This window comes from Leptinotarsa decemlineata, unplaced genomic scaffold, assembly GCF_025532065.1.
Source record: "Leptinotarsa decemlineata unplaced genomic scaffold, Ldec_3_MD MMD2_P_RNA_scaffold_6, whole genome shotgun sequence".
NCBI lineage: Eukaryota > Metazoa > Arthropoda > Insecta > Coleoptera > Chrysomelidae > Leptinotarsa > Leptinotarsa decemlineata.
This window is the reverse complement of record NW_027412533.1, coordinates 1,831,899-1,850,264: the sequence shown is the minus strand read 5'-3', so window position 1 is coordinate 1,850,264 and position 18,366 is coordinate 1,831,899. Positions and strand designations below refer to the sequence as shown.

Genomic DNA, 18,366 nt, shown 5'->3' with positions numbered 1-18,366 from the left:
CTCATATAACAGATTATTAAAATGATTGGAATCCATTGATTTTTTTGAATCCAATTCAATGTGGCTTCTGAAGGTCTAGTTATACAGAATGTGGGGCTTTGGATATGATTCCGAATATTCAGATGAGTGTGAAATATGTGGACTCTAAAGCTTTTGATACTGTTAATCACGAAATTTCATTGAACAAATTATTTGACGATGAATTGGTTAAGGCTTCCGCAGCCAAGATTTTCAGTCTTCAGTCTATCTTTATTCTAATTTGACCAACGGAAAACCAGTAAGCGTTAAAAAATAAAGAAATTTTTTTAAAGGTTATGATAGACGTGGTGGAAAATCCAATAAATTCGGCACAACAGAGGGCTTTGAGTTATAACATATGTCAATATTACATTCAAAATTTTGAAACTTCCAAAATTCCATCCATATAGAGTTCATTTGGTACAAGAATTGAGTGGAGACGATTTCGATCATAGAATCGAGTTCTGTGAAGTTATTATGGATAAATTGAATGAAAATGTCAACTTTGTCAACTGCATATTGTTTTCTGACGAATTTACATTTTGTTCAAACAAGCACGTGAATCGACACAACTGTATTGGTTAGACCAACATCCTCCTCTATTAGATGGAGGAGGTTCACGCTCAACGGCCACAACAAGGAAATATCTGGTGTGGCATTATTGGTGGACACGTCATAGGACCATATTTTGAAAACCGAAATTCGACCTCTGAACGATATTTATTACTTTCAGAATAACATATTATTACAGAACTATCCCAATTTGCCGGCAGAACGATATGATTTCAACAAGATGGGGCTGCTCCACATTTTGAACGTGTGATATGAGCATATCTAGGTGGAACTTTTCCTGAAAAATGGATTGGACGCAGGGGAATAATTGAATGATCAGCTAGGTCTCCCGATATGACCCCACTTTACTTCTTTCTATGAGATCACATAAAAATGTAGTCTACAAAAATAGGCCGGAAGATTCATGAGGAAGAATAAGGCAGGGAATTTTTACTATTCCTCCTCACATGATTTTAGATTAACTAGAAAATTTTGTTCAGCGAGTTCATTTCTGTCAGGAGATGAATGGTAAACACTTTGAGAACCTTATTGAGTAAAATTTAAAAAAATTGTCGTTTATTAAAACTTGTTCTCTCTCTTTTTCTCCTGGCATAAAATTTTAAATATCCTGGACAATCTATTGAAAATGCATTTTATGGTTTCATGCATTTTTATCAACCCTGAACCATTTTTTGTAATTTTCTGTAAAAAAATTATAATTAAATTGTAATCGTATCCACATGCTCCACCTTGTGTGACTACCACAATAAATATTCATCATTTCATGCTTTTCCTTTTATAACTTTGAGAAAAGTAAAAAGTTATTTTCAAAATTCGATATTTCGAAAACGGTTGAATTTAGGCAATGCTGTAGTAGATATATCAATTTTGTTTAGAATTTTGAGGTGAATTGAAATATGGAATAATATACAGGGTGTTCTATCGAAGAAAAAGCAACTTCATTTCTTCAAGATTTTTCAACTAATCCTGTATACTCAATTTTTATTCACTGTGATAGATTTTGAAAAACCCCAAAACTTTTGTATACCAATATTTTTGCTAACTATCAAGAGATAATTAATTGACCGTTTCCATACATATCAGCGACCCTCTATATATGTATATATGTGCGTGAGTGTCCCCTTATTATTGAATTCAGTTTCATTAGAGTCCGTATTAATTTGCGTTTGTACATCCGTGAGTGATATTTCATTCATATTTGAATATCTATGTAGGCACTGAAAATTACTTTGTCAATACGAGTCAATACGACAATGAAGTTTATTCTAATCCTGATTATATTCACAACTAGTTGCCTTGCAGTTGAGTTCTGTGTCGATCCTATAAATGACGACTTCGTGAGGGAGGACGTCATAGCTTCCCTCGAAATTTCGACTTCAAACTCAACATTTCGAGATTTAAGTCGAAATGTTGAGTTTCAAGTCGGAATTTTCAAGAAACGAATAATAAACATATGTGACCCGTCTGCGCTTTCGTGAAATCATTCTCTTACAACAATTTTCCACAACAAAGTGACGATACCGTCCTATGACAATCTTGGAATATCTCAAGGACAGGATGGGGTACCAGACCACCGTATCGCGTATCCTGAAGACATCAGATATCCTACAAGAGTTGAATATCGGTGATAAAAGAGATATTTTTTGGATTATATCCGGCAAAACATATCATAGTAACCAGCAGATGACATGATCTTCAGGATGAGGATGGGATCAGTGATATGGAATATCCTGCGGAGCTCTAAAGGTTCTATTATTACATCATCATTTGAGGGATTCTTCACAAGAATTTCTGAAGAAACTGTGTGTTATTCATATGAGCGTTGAGTTTCACTGCTTATCATCCAACCGGGACAGGAATCACACGTTAAATTGTCAGACCACATCATTTCTTGACTCGCATTTATTTCGACTTTTGAGTGTTGTCGTTTGTGAAGGGGTGACAGCTGGTTGTCGGAAAATAGATTCGAACAGTTGAATTAAAATATCTCTCATCTGGTGAACAGATGTGTAAAGGAGGACCTGTCTTCGGGTCTTTTTTTATGTACTCTACATATTTTACTCCAGGTCTACGTCATCCCTAAATATGTGAGAACTATGGTGGTTTTCAATAATGAAATATATTGTATGCCATAATTGAAACGTTTCTGCTAGAGGTTGAAGTTAATTTGCTTTCTTAGTCTTCGAAAGAAATTATTTTGGTACATATGTATATCGATTCAGATATGAAAACGAAGAGCCTTCACTTCAATATCCATTCAAAAAGTTACGTGTTTGAAATCTTTGTATGTTCCAAAACTGACTGAAAATGGAACAGTCATTAAAGTGAAAAAGCATTATTAGTTCGTTGTTATATAAAACAATGTTGCTTTCATGCGTATTGAATAATGAAACATAAATGAACAATTCAGAGGCGATAAAAACAATATGGTAATTCAACGCTATTTGATACAATATTTGGCACATCGAATATCAATGAATTATTTGTTAACGAAAACAAATGAACCAACTTGAACCATTCACCAAAAATCAATTATATTTCTCATGAAAGAATTATGTTGGTTTGATTTGTTCATATTGAAATGAGTGTGTGGTATGATATGACTGAAGTCGTGAATTTTACTCAAATTGAAATAATAACACGTCATTTTCTTGTATCAGTATTGAACACTTACAAAAGATGAGATAGCTGAATGAATCAGAATATGATTTCTATCTGTCAGGAATATTTCTGCTACAGTTAAATTATTTTCCAAAACGTAAGGTTTAGTATTGTTGAAGGTTTGGTCTTTCATTGCCAAGAGTGTTAATGGATTTGAAGTCTACAAGAAGAAGAAAAAAGTAAATATTAAAAATACTGGAACCGTCATATATGAGCTGGTTGAAGAAAAAAATAATATAAAAAAAAAAATAAAAAGGAAATGCTGGTAGTAATATGCTAATCAAAGTGGGAAAATAACATAGAATCAACAAAAATGATGATTAGTAAATGAGCTCACGATGCGAAAACTTGCAAACTACTTATGATTGAGGGAAACATTCATGATGAATTGCCGTTTCTAGACGGTGGAGAATCAAAAACAAGTGTAAATAAAACATAAACTCTCACGGAACAGTAGCTGTATTAAGAATACAACCACTATCAATCTTCATGGAGTTGAATCATTGAAACCACAGATGATCGTGCATTCAGTCTCGATAACACGAACACCAATCTCGACAAAAATCTGGGTCATATCAGGAACGACTTTCAACAAAGTGGTAACTTCAACGAGTTGATATAACAGTCGACAACAAGATCCTTTCAAGGCAAAAAAGCCTCACACTCAGTACTCTTCTCAAAGTGGAAACACTGGTTCGAAAAGAAATTTGAAGAAGCTGCGTACATGTTGTGGACACATTCAGCCAAGCTCACTTTTCTCATTCATCACCATCGTTTCTTTCCAATTTTCATTTTTTATTGTTCGTATATACTATCGACATTTTACTATTTTTCAAATCATTTTGAGAAATCATTCCATTTCAAGATATTTCTTCAACACACAACAAATGTTCTCATACTGCAACATTCATACTCATCGTTTATTTCTATTCGTTCTTCGATATTATTTTTTTATTTCAGTTAACCCATCTTTCTTCAAATCAATTTACACTTTACTAGGCAGTGATAATCCAAAGGTTCATCCATGGTCAACCACATTTGAACAAAGCTTTAGTAATTTTTGGCAAGGTGGTTCATCGTTTATCATGCAAGTTCAAAAGTTGGACTCGTTGCAGCACATTCAGGTTCGTTGAAAAAATTAATTTGATATGTTATCGATGAATTGAAAATAGAAATTTCATAATGGAATGTAAAACAGTCATTTCAACTCATGAAATGCATAACAGATGAAGAAGATAGTTCAAATGAGATTCGAAATATATACATGTGGAAATGAAGTAACTAAGGCCCTAGAAACATTAATTTTTTGAACGCTTTCCTGAACTCTGGGTTGAATATTGTATAAATTACTGGATTAACGAAACTATTCATATACCCCAGCCACGTGGTTAGTAGAAAAGCAGCAACCCCAGGCTGGCATGGAAGATTCAGCTTGCTGCACATCGCATCTAGAATATTGCAGGTAAAAAACGGCAACCAGCATATCAGAAATACGCCTGTAACAATAAGTCTTCGTCATATCGAGCGCTGGATTGGAACTCACCCTTTTTTTTTATCATACATCATAGTGTGCATTCGAATCTGATATAAATTTTGAACTTTTATTATTTATCGATTCTTTTACGGAAAAAGTGACCTTTTTATTGTCGTTTTGATCTTGTACGAAACCAAACCTAATAACGTTACGTCAGAGATTTTCCGTGAGCTACTTTTGACTCTGTTGGTAGTCAGGAGAAAACTCAGATTCCAGAAGCATCTATCCCTTATACATCTTCATGCCATCCCCATAAACAACCAGAGGAGATTCTTATGTCAATGTGAACATATGAATCTCGTGAAAAAGACCAAAAGTATCGTGGGATAAAAAAAGGTTATTTGAAACTAATTTTAGTTGAACAGAAAAACTAGAAAAGTATCAAGATACTATAATCAGCTATGTACAGAACAAATGCAATTGCACCAAGAATCTAGGAAGTATTTTCATGGAATCCACAAATTGAGTTATTCGGCGGATGAATTGGAATCAACAATTACATATTATCATTTAACGGAAAAACAGATTTTAAACAGATTTTCCAAACAGATTTCAAAATTTTGAGCATAAATTAGATTTGACGACAAACATTAAAGGTCATGTGTAATGTGTTCATTAGTAGTTTATGCTCATTTTATGGAATTCCCTAGGGACGAATGATGGAAGAAAACTAAATTATTTAGCATGGGTATCATGGCTATAAAATGGATATTATCGCATTTCAAGAACTCTGGCATAGATGAGATTTATGGACAAACATTGGAGGTTATATGCTCATTAGTAATTTATGGCACAAATTAAATTGAAAAGTGCTGTGAAAAATTGAAGGTATTTCAAATAAAGTGTATCACATTGAATTGGGAGAAAAATTTCAAAATATGAATAAGCAGGCTCTGACTAAAACGAAAGATGTTGTCAAAAAGAGCTATATTATGAACAATTAGAGAAATTATTCAATGAAATATCGTCGAAATCAAGGTGGCTCTAGACGATTTTAGTGTTATATGAACTGTTAACACTGAACAGTTATATATAACAGTTATATGAACTGCTTATAGGTGCAGTAACAGAAGTGAACAACGACATATAAAAAAACAAAGACTACCTGAGTTCTCGTATTAACCTCACTTAAAATAACTGATTATTTATGCATCTCTGCCAAAAGATCATTTGCAAATACCACAGGTTGTTTCAAAAGTTTTGTCTGTTTAAATGGCATGTGTTTTTGTTGCTCCATTAAATACTGATTGATGGAAAATTTTGTACTCTGATGCTGTTCATTTTGTTTCAGTCTATAACTTTTTGCTTTTTTTCAGATCAATACTACATGATGTCGTTAAGCGATTTTCAGCCAATTTTTCTCTACAAATTCAAAATGAACCAGAACGCTGCCGAAACAAACTGGAAAATCAGCCAGGCATTTGACAAAGATAGTGTAAACGAACATGAATTTTCGTTTGGGAGATTCTAGCTTCGAAGATAAGCCCCGGAGTGGTCGACCTACACTAATCCAGGACAAGAATTTGAGGACCATCACAAATGGTGCGTGAAATGGCGAAAGAACTAGACGTCATTTCCCAAGTATACAACGTATTCACGATTTGGTCACGATTTGGACGATCTACAGAAATTGTCACGTTTTGAAGTATGTTCATCTTTGCTTCTGCACAACCAAGACAATCCTCAATTGGATTGGATCGTCATGTGTTATGAAAAATTGACCCTTAACAACAACAGTTGTCGTTCAGAATAGTACTTGGCACTTCCAGTCACTTCTCAAAGGTGTTTTTCAGAAGCATTAACCCACCATAAACGGTCGTGGTTACTGTATGGTGGCCAGCGGTTGGTTTGATTCACTATAACTTTCAGAAACCGGGCCAAACCATTACAGCAGAGTCTTATTCTGGGGAAATCGACGAAATTTACCAAAAATTGCTAAAGCAGCAGCCGGCACTGGTCAACTGTATGGTGGTCAGCGGCTGGTGTAATTCACTATAGCCGTCTTACTGTGAGGAAATCCAGGAAATGTATTGGAAATTGTGACAGTAGCAAGTGTCAACAGAAGAGATGGGATTCTGCTCCACGACAACACATATCACAAATTACCTTCCAAAGATTGAACGAATTGAACCATCGTCTCGGTTATACCGAGACGGGTTAGAGATAATCAATTCAATTTTCATTGAATATCAAACTGGAAATTTAGTAGGAGGAAAAGAGAAGGAAAAGAATTGGAGGAGCACCTCATATTTTGATGAAAAAATTGAAGAAGGGAGAAATGGTAAATGTGATATACACCCGGAGAGAGCAGAAGACTACATTTCAAAGATATCGAAGGCCAAATTGTTAGAGGCAAATGATGGAGAAATGGAATAGATTTTCATAGATTTTCAAAAGAAAGAAAAACAATATGAGTTCAAAAGACACTAGAATGAGGATAGGTATACCAAACAGTGGTGAACAGAGAGCGATGTGAAAAAATACTGGATAATAGCAACATGCTGGTGTTGCCTCTTACTTATGAACTACATAGAGGAAACCAAAGCAGATCAAACTAATGAATTTAAAAACAATAGTTTGGTTCACATGTACTTTTTTTTGCTTATTTTTTAAAATTCCACAGACGGGTACAAAAATTACAACCAAGGTGTCACTGAATTCGTATTTTTACCTAAAAAGTTGAAAAAAAATACAAAAGTTATAAACAATTGAGTGAAAAAACATGGGGTTTTGGTTTTTTTTTAATATCTCGAAAAATTTTCAAAATTTTGGAAATTTGAAAGAAGATTTGAAAAGATCAATGAAACTGCGTAAAAAAGCCTTGACTTTCGAAAATGTACCTTGATTATTTATAATTTTTACAGGGCCCTGAAAATAGAGCCAAAAACGGGTAGTCTGACGTCAGCGCGCATTCCGTCACTCTGACATAAAAAACAAAACAAATATTTAAACATATTGAATGCGAATATTAATGGATGAAAAAAATCATGTGATGTTGGAATACATCATTAAACAATAATCCGCAGTCAAAAAAGTTTTACTTCAATTTTAACATTAAGTATGCATTTGTTAATTAATAACTTTTTTTGAATTGAAAGTTGACATAAAAGCCCCTTTAACTATTAAACTAAAACCCTGGCTTCCTTTAGTGAAGTTATTCTCAATAGGCTAAAAAACAAATAACCGTTGCCAAAATAAATAAAAATTGTTATTTTCTACTCCTTTTTTGGAAATTTAAAATTATAATTTAAAAAAGTACAATTTTTTTTAAATTTTCATTGTTTCAATATCTCATGGTTAAAAACTACTTTTCAGATCTTTTTTCAAATTTCCAAAATTTCGAAAATTTTTCGAGATATTAAAAACAAACTAAAACCCCATTTTTTTTACTTAATTATTTATAATTTTTGTAATTTTTTCAGTGCCTTTTTGAACCCTTCCTTAAACTTTCTAAGTAAAAATACAAATGCAATGACACCTTGGTCGTAATTTTTGGACCCGTCTGTAAAATTTCACAAAAAAAAGTAAATGTGAACCAGACTACTAGGAGCTAGCCGTGTAAGTCTGGAAATATGGTAAAAACTAGAGACATACAAAAATATCTATTGAAATATCTATTGACAGACGTCTGTATCAGTTTAATCAATTTTTTGTCCCAATATAAAACAATAAAATATTTGACGAATAGTCATCCAGCCATTCAGCTACTACTTCATGAATCGTAATCATTTATTTTTTCATGAATGCGAAAGTTTTCTGGAAATTGTTCAAATAATATTTGACATTGATATGAATTTGAAGAGAGCTAGGCTGTCATGATGATAAGAGGCAGATGCTTATAAAATACTGTTGTTCTTTGTCAGCTCACTGAAAGGATATACTATCAAAACTACTCACCGAGCACAATAGCTAGAGTTTTTGTAGCTTTCCGTTCCTTCTTCGCTGACGATTTCTCTCGTTTCTTTCTACTTGCTTTGTTGACTTTATAAATTGTGAATCTGGCAGCGGCTGTCGCTTTCCTTTCTTTCTTAGAACCTGTTGACATTGGTTTCTCCATTTCTGAGTCTATTGTAGAAACCGTTCTGCAACAAAAAATATCTGTTATTCATTCGTTGTAGAATTTGTATCGAACTCAGAATTATTAGACAACATCTAAGAGAGTACTTCATGATTCAACTTTCCTCCTATGTTTAAGTTACAGTTACAGTCTCATTCTCGTTGTTCATACTTTTTTTAATTGGACATCTTTTTGGGTAAACTGGGTTGACACGAGTAGGAGAACGTGATTCTTGAATATTACAGAATGTGATAAATGAGTTATTTCATTCATCTGAGTGATTCGTTATAGACAAAACATTTCAAATTGGTATATGATGAAATATTTTGCAGTCAAATCAATAACACCAAAAACTTCAAAGCGGTACATAGGCACTGACGTAAGTGGATAATGGGAATTTCGGAATAGGGGGCGTCAGCTGTCAGTGGCGTCTGGCAAAACTTCTATAAAATCTCGAAAAGCATCAAAAAAGCATTTCGAAAACGTTAAAGATTGCTAGAAACCTTAAGGAAAAGTTCAAAAATATTCAGAAATTTCAGCGACGCTTTTTGACGATTCTTTGACTCTATTTGACGCTATTGAACATTTTCTAGTTACTTTATGATACGTTGTATTTTATATGCTTTTCGGAGCTTTTCAACATTTCCAGAAAGTCATTTGACACTTTTTGACGTTTCCTAGACCCTCTGCCAACAACTGACACCTTTCCATTCCGAAGTATCTCACAGTTACCCATTATCTTCTGACATATATCGCTGTGAAAGAATTCAAGTGAACTGAATCAGTCGAAAACCTCCCAAAAAAATTTGAGTTCACAAACTTCCTTCGATGTTTCAAGAAGAAAGCTCTCAGCCTCAGATGTTATCTAATTTTCCTCGAAAAAGACTGAGTATCCTCTGGATGGGAGGGTTATCGGCAAACATTATTGGCAAGTATCATCAATATTCAGAATTATCGTCCTGGAGACTGATGATTAAACCAGGAGATGAAGTATTGAAAATATACAGTGTGACCCATTTAAAATGGAACCACCCCTGTAGAATGTGCATTTTTCAATCAATCTCATTTTTTTTTTATTGAAATATTAAGCATGAAAAACTGTATCTTGACACTAACTTTCACAATTTTAGTTTCATTTCCAAGGCACTCTATGGTTTTTTTTGTTTGTCAAAAACAGCTAAAGTTTATTAGGCAATTTTTGTTCTCAAATTTGACTACACCACTGGATTCGTAGTCGTTATAAATCAAAACTGTCAAATTTTCATTAAAAAATATTTGTTAACAACAAAGTTACAACAACTTCAATTTTGGAAACAAAGTATTTGTTTGTAATTTTTATTCAGATTATAGACATATTTGAGATCTGACAACACTGTCATCACCAAGTAGAACACCAGTGAATTTGTACAGTGAAAATCCGAAGTCAACAGCTCAATGCGTTCTACAGTTATAACTCCTGAAAATATGGTAATGTGAGAGATATGTGGTGCAAGCGTTTTGTAATAAAAATCTGACTACGCCACTGGATTTGTGGATAATATTCCCTTAAATCATTCATTTGAGTGTAGATTACGAGAAGTGAAAATAAAAATAAAAATTGAATAATTGAATAACAGAAAATTAAAAGTTCATTTTCAAGTTACGCAGTAGTAGACCAAGTTCAGAATCTCATGTCATGGGATCTCCCAATTGCGCTTTTACCAAATCTTGATAGAATCTTGAAGTATTAATGGTCATACTTGTAAGCTTTTTGGAAGTTTCCCAATAATAAATAATAGTACTTTTGTAACAGCGCACCTGGAAAATCACATTTTATGAGATTCTGAACTTACTCTACCTTCTTCTATAGCTGATGAAAACAAAATGTATACAAACAAGTTTCAAAGTATTCATTCAACAATTAATTGCCATTAAGAAAAAACTGATACTAAAATAAACATTGATTTAAAACTAAACATTCAAATTTTTGTGGCTTCTACCAAACCTCCATCAAGTTCAATATATTTATCGTATCTCTTCCGAATATTGTTTACACTATTTCTTATTTGTTGAACTGTAATTTTGGCACAAGCTTGTCGTATCCTTTGCATGAGTTCAGCTCGATTCGTTGGTCTTGTTCTGTATACTTTTTGTGTCAGAATACCCCACAGAAAAAAGTCTAATATTGTTAGATCAGGCGATCTAGGTGGCCATTCAATTAAGTCACTACCTCGTCCTATCCAATGATTTGGAAACTGGTTATTTAGCCACTCTTTAACAATCCTCGAATTGTGCACGGAACAGCCGTCGAGCTGAAAATATAAATTTACTTGTTCCGCAAGAGGCATTTCATCTATTTCGTCCGATAATTGGTTATTTAGAAATTCCAAAAAATTTTGCCCGTTTATGTTTCCATCAAAAAAATATGGACCTATTATTCTATTTTGTACTATACCACACCAAACGTTAACTTTTTCGGAATATTGACTTTTACAATTTATGATCCAGTGCGGATTTTCCGTAGCCCAATACCGAGCATTTTGCGATGAAACTACCCCATTGGTGCTGAAAGAAGCTTCATCACTAAACATTATGCAGTTTAAAAAATTTCTTGTATTCAGGTACACGCCTTGTGCCCACAAACAAAATTCCATACGTTTCACTTCATCACCTGCCTTTAAAGAGTAAAGAAATTTAGGTTTAAATGCTCTCATTTTGTTTTGTTTAAGACATCGTCGAATAGTCTCTCTCGGTAAGTTTAAATCCAAACTGGCGACTCGTAAACTTCTGTTTGGGTGGTTTCTAAAATAATCTAAAACAGCACCTTCGTTTAAATTTCTTCTTCGGTGATTATTTTTTAAAATATGTTTGCTGACTGCACCGGTTTCTTTAAATGTTTTGTTAATTTTACTGACGGTGCTTCTGTCAATGGGAAGTCGATTTGGATGTCTGTGATTAAATATCCTAGCTGCTTCTCTTTCACTATGATAATTGTCCCCAGAAATTCTCACAATTTCAATTCTTTCTTCTAATGATAATTGCAAAGCCATTATTAAATGCACGTAACTAACAACTATTATTTTATTTATGATTAACTGTCAAAATCACAGCCTACTGTTGATTTATTATAAAACCTTTGCATAATGAGTTCAGCTTCCTCAAATTATTGATATCTCCTCTAAAAGATTGTTTTAGCTGAGTTATGAAGAATTTACAGGGAACAATTTTTGTCCTGCTCTCTGTTTTATTATTGAATAAATGATTTCCATGCTTTAAATCAATTTGATTTTAGCGGCTATGCGGAAGAATGTACTAAGTACTGCATAACTTGAAAATGAATTTTTAATTTTCTGTTATTCTAGAATACACTTCTCGTAACCTACACTCAAATGAATGATTTAAGGGAATATTATCCACAAATCCAGTGGCGTAGTCAGATTTTTATTACAAAACGCTTGCACCACAAATCTCTCACATTACCATATTTTCAGGAGTTATAACTGTAGAACGCATTGAGCTGTTGACTTCGGATTTTCACTGTACAAATTCACTGGTGTTCTACTTGGTGATGACAGTGTTGTCAGATCTCAAATATGTCTATAATCTGAATAAAAATTACAAACAAATACTTTGTTTCCAAAATTGAAGTTGTTGTAACTTCGTTGTTAACAAATATTTTTTAATGAAAATTTGACAGTTTTGATTTATAAAGACTACGAATCCAGTGGTGTAGTCAAATTTGAAAACAAAAATTGCCTAATAAACTTTTGCCGTTTTTGACAAACAAAAAAAACCATAGAGTGCCTTGGAAATGAAACTAAAATTGTGAAAGTTAGTGTCAAGATACAGTTTTTCATGCCTAATATTTCAATAAAAAAAAATTGAGATTGATTGAAAAATGCACATTCTACAGGGGTGGTTCCATTTTAAATGGGTCACACTGTATCACTTAATAATGCGAAGAATTTATCACATGATCTAGATCTTCTGGCAATTCGATATTTTTTTTGAGGACAAAACACAAACACTACAGGAAACTGCCCACGGTTGTTTCAGAGCGGTGCCTGTGCGGAAGTACCGATTCACATTGGATTTGAATCGTTGCAAAGTAAATTCATTTGAAAAAACGTTCTTAGGAAGTTTATTCCACATGAACGCAATTCTCCAGATGAAAGAGTTCTTGAACAGTGAAGTTCGAAATATACTGAGTTGAACGTCAAAACGATGAGCAGCCACAATCCGTCGCGTATTCCTGATATGTACCGCTCTTGGTGAAATCAAATGTGCAAAGTCACTTGAAAACTTCTCGTGAAAACATCTATAGAAGAGAGACCTTTCGATTTTCCAGGCTATCACAGTTGCACTTGATGTTCGCGTCTCCAATCGGGCGAATGGCTCTTTTCTAGATTAAATCCAGCAGCTTCAGGGTACGCTTAGATGCGGAGCTTCATACATGACAACACTACTCCAAAGAATGTCTGATCTGAGCTTTATCAAGCATCAAAAGTTGCTGGGGTGTGTACAGTTTTCTGGTTCGGAACAGTGTTCCAAGTTTTGAGAAGCAGCTTTTGCAATTCCAGAGATAAGATTGTGCCAAAACATTCTGGTGTCCATTTCAACCCCCAACAAAATTATCGAAGCAGAAAGCGGAATTTTCTGACCTGACATTCGGTTTGGAGAAAACCGATGCCTGGGTTTTTGTGGCATTGAATTGAATCTGATTACTTTCACCCCAATTCGAAATCATTTCTGGATCCTCATTAAGATATGCCACCTCCTGCTGCTGGTGAAGATGTGCCTTCGTAGCCGATGTCCTGGAATCCAAATGGAATGATGAGACAAGTGTAATGTCGTCAGCAATATATTGGATTCTAAAATTGATTTTATTAAAACAACGATAAACATAAAAACAACAATAAAAATTAATTGGCGCTCCGGGGCGACTCCATTGATTCCAGTGGGGCATTTGCTTTTTCAGCTGCAGGAAAACCCGGAAAAATCTGCAGCACCACATCATCTGAAGATCTTGATATACCAACGTCCTCTCTCTTTCAAAAAACAATATGTATGGTGTCTCCAGAGGCTCCAATAGATTCAATGCATCACCAGAAAACTTCGTGACACGACTATCGTCAAATTCAAATTCATCTATTTCGAACCTTCCAAAGAGTTTCTTGCTTCCGTCAGAGGTTGAGTCTTATTTGAAGATAATCAGTGTTATTATTAGATTGACTGGTGCCTCAGCTATACTTGTTTCCTTATAACAGTCACTTAGTTTGGCGCATGTTTGGCAATACAGTCGATCATCACCTGTTAAAAATTACAATTTCAGATGATTCAATAATTAGCTTTGCACGGACTAGTTATTAGTCATATTAGGAAAAACTAGATGAAGTTTCAGAAATTCACATAAGTTTTCGCTACCTCTTGAACATTTACTACAAAGTAAACAAGTGAGAATTTTTCCAGCAAATGATTTACGAACACAAGACGAGATGGATTGTACGGAATCATTCAATCCAGAGCTGTCAGGAGTAGTGATTTTGCTATTGTTTTGCTCATGAAGAGTAAGCAACAAGAACCCCAAAAATTCGGAACAATCCTCTTGTTGTCCTAACGAGTATCTAGTAGACTTCAAAGACTCCAGGAAATCGGTTGGAGGGAAAGATGATACATTCTTACGAAACTGCAGCTGCATGAATAGGTGTTTGAGTTTGATGAATAAGTAGGAAACATTCCCGTTCTCGTTCATCATTAAAACCCCGTTCTTGAAATTCTTCGTCTCGAACAACACTTTGGATTCTTGTCTTTTCTCAATAAGTCATTGATATACAATAAAAAATGGGTTGTATTCAATATAGTTCCCTGGGGACACCACCGTTTATGGTGAAAGTATTCAAGAGATATCCATCGACGGCCACTTGCAGGGAACGTTTTTTCAGGAAGCTGTAGAGCCATACACAAAAACGATTCGACAAGCCATCACATCGAAGTTTGGCCAACAAAATCTCATCATATATATATATATATATATATATATATATATATATATATATATATCATATATATATATATATATATATATATATATATATATATATATATATATATATATATATATATATATATATATATATATATATAAGATTATTGCAAAGTTAAAGATTTTCAAATTTTAATTAGTTAAAAGTTTACATTTATTTTAGTAGTTAAAAGTTAAAAGTTTGTATTTATTTTGATAGTTCGATGTTAAAAGTTTTTCATATTATTATTAATTTGATGTTAAAAGTTGACATATTTTGTTAGTTCAGTGTTGAAAGTTTGTGAAAATCAAAGTTATTCTTAGATGTTTAATTTTATTAGAAAGCCAGATACTTTACCTTTATTCAAATTCTTATCTGTATAATTTGGAGTAATGTTCATGCCCAGATCAGGCAAAGTTGTGACTTATCAGTATTAGAGTATTTCAGATCATTTACAAACAGCACAACTAACCAGAAACCATGATAAATGGTAAAAAACCATCGGGATAAATACACTGAAAACAGTAAAGACATTAATACAACATAATAACATACAATAAAACAGATTTACACTACAAATTAATAACAAAAATTCAATTAACACTGACATTAGGAATTTTATCTGAAAAATGGTAAGAACACTCAGTACATGATTTGGATGCAACTATAGAGTAGCCAATCAGATTGATAAATTGAAAAGGAGGTGTTAACTTCTGAAAAATGATGAATTTTGGATTCAAAATTAGAAAAATTCAAAACAAAATGTGATGAAATGTAATCAAAATTAATCATTATTAGTATTAGTGAAAATTGGGAAACAGAAATCGTAAATATAATATGTGTGAACAGTGAAAAGTGTCAAAATTGAAGAAATTTCAAAATTATTGTGAGGAAGAGCAGTAGGCAGAAAAATTTTGTCTGGTTGCCAGGGGTGAATCAATAAGGGGTGGAGAGAAGCTTTTGAACTGTCCAGACGCGAATTTTTTTGAAGAGCTGTTAGAAATTAAAAAAGGGAAAAGAAAGAGAAAAGGCCGTTTTGCATGTTCTTATCAACATAAATTCATCAATAGGAGCCAGAGTATAAATAATAATAACAAGAAAGGATACTTACTAGAGATTTTAGAGTGTCTGGAAGAATTCAAAATTCCAATCAAGGGAAAACCAATCCAGGGAAGCTGTACCAGTTTTGAGGTATTACAATATTATTTATAATTCCCAATCCATAAGAAGAATACATTTTTTTTGAAAATTTTGAACAATTCATAACCTCCAAATCGAATCAAAAGTTTTCCAGTCACAAGGAACTTCCAGTGTGAAAATCACAACTTCTGAACTTTTATGTATCAACGAACTTCATCATTTTATTTACATGAACTATTATTGGATTTGATATTAGGAAAATTTGAAAAATTCACTGACATTTAACACAGATATTTTTAGAATCGTTTCCCACGCACGAACCACAGACATCTTAAGTTTACAAGTAACTAATTTGCCGTTACACGTGAATTTAACTGTACGGAACACAATTCTAAGAATATTTTTTGTTTCAAATTTAACATTTACTGTAACAATTCTTAGCATAAGGTATTTTGGCGCAGTTTTAGGGTAATTTAAGTTTGGTTTGACAAAACATTTACAAAAATTTCACATTCATTTTATTTTTTAATTTTGAGACAAAGTTTTAATTTCAAAAACACAGACTTACAAAATTTTATTTATAACACCTTTCCAAGAACTCTACTCTGAGAAAGAGAGCTGCATGAGCTTCGATTGAGCTGAGCAACCTTGAAGAATAGAGGTAAGATTTAGAGGTAAGGACAGGTATCTGCCGGAGCACTAACACTGCCTCATGTTTCTATATTTACCGCCTATTTCGTGTGATAATAGGGAAAATCATTCAGTATGAATAAAAAGAGAAGGATGACGGAAAAAAATCGTAAATAGATTGAGTAACATGTTTGGATTTGGAATAAAAACTGAAAGTGGAAAATAACAGAGCAAAAATAAAAAATGATCATCACGAATAATGGAGAAAGTCTAATGTCAACCAACATTACATTCTGTGACATTAAATAGAATCTAGAATATTTGACCAACGGAAATACATAGAAAGGGGGAAAGAAAAGAAGGAATCGCTACAAGTATTCGAATTCGGACTTGGGATGATGAAAGTGGTTTTATTGTAGTTTCTTAATCTTCTCTTTCTTTGTGGGAGCTCTTCACTTTCTATATAAAATTGGAGAAACAGAAAGCAAAAAGGTTGTGTGCATCAAAAATTCTCAGAATTGTATTGAATTACCAGAATAAAGTTCTTTGATCACTTGTGGAGGGTACCAAGAATGTTTGTTGCTTTTGAAATTTTACGAAATGATACGATTCGTTTCATACCTGAGTTCTGTGTCATGAGCCGCTCCATTTTTCTTAGCTGCATTTCGACTCTTTCGCGGACTCCCGAGCACAGATATATCCTGATGACTATGTACGTACCCTGAGTCATTATTGCCATTCGGATCGGACATTGGAGGAGGTAGGGTGGCAACTACAGTTGATATTCTGGAACAATAAAGAACTCAAGAATCTTGGAATACTCATAAACCTCAATGTACATTGAAACAAGCTTTGAAAACATGAATACAGGACAAGGAAACTTCATAGAATGTATTGACAAACCGCCATGAAGACAATGGTAAATATTGAAGTCTTATATAATGCCAATCTATATTTTTTTAAAGAAGTTCTTTTAATCGAGGTGGGTTGCATGGAATTGCTGAAGAAAATATAGAAAAAAAAATTCAGCCAATTCAGTCAAATGATACCATATCTTAAATTTTTAGTTAATTATAGGTGATTCTGTTTATTATTCTGTTATTTTCTGAGACCATCTAACCCAAATAACCCAATTGCTTTTCCAACAGGATCGTACTAATGAAATAAGGAAATGGATTGAGTAATCAATTCAGTATATTTCTCGGGCAACTTTTTGTTTATTTCACTGAAATATGTTTTTTTTTTTAAATCATACTTGGATTCCACCAATAACCAGCTTATTCTGGTTCGGAACGGGTTTCATTTGTCATCCAGGAAAAATAATTGAATTCAATTCACTGCAAGGATATATTTCAAACTGAAAATTTTTGGATTCTTGAATCACGAATAAATCGAAACTCAAAAATTTCAGGACTTTCATCATATAAATAGGTGCAAATGTGCTGTACATAACATATTTGTGAGGTATTTGCTGCCGGTCTGTATAACGTTAGGCTCCTGAACTGTTTCAAATGCACACTAATTTTACTCAGGATCGTCCATGAAGCACAAAGAACCATTGAAGTCGCACCTGGACCCAACCAGAAGCTCCATATGGAGTTTTTGGAAAAAAGTTGTCTTCAAAATCATCTGTGTACTTTATAGTGAATGGCTTAAACGTACAGCGACCCCTGACTCGTGGGCGAAAACCACTTATTTGAAGCAATTGGCAAAAGATAGAAGAAGTACGTAGAAGGATAAAAATAGTTGAA

At 33.5% G+C, this 18,366-nt stretch overlaps 1 protein-coding gene across 1 annotated transcript in view; it reads right to left on the bottom strand.

Annotated features, from left to right (window-relative positions):
* Nucleotides 1-3,020: 3,020 nt before the first annotated feature.
* The window catches only part of Dop2R (dopamine D2-like receptor), a 78,033-nt gene continuing 62,687 nt past the window's right edge, over nucleotides 3,021-18,366 (bottom strand). The window contains exons 5-6 of the mRNA XM_074170093.1: nucleotides 8,684-8,868; nucleotides 3,021-4,748 (exon numbers count right to left, since the gene is read on the bottom strand). Coding sequence (XP_074026194.1) covers nucleotides 4,534-4,748; nucleotides 8,684-8,868 — 400 coding nt within the window. The 3' untranslated portion in view covers nucleotides 3,021-4,533. The remainder of the gene's footprint in view (nucleotides 4,749-8,683; nucleotides 8,869-18,366) is intronic.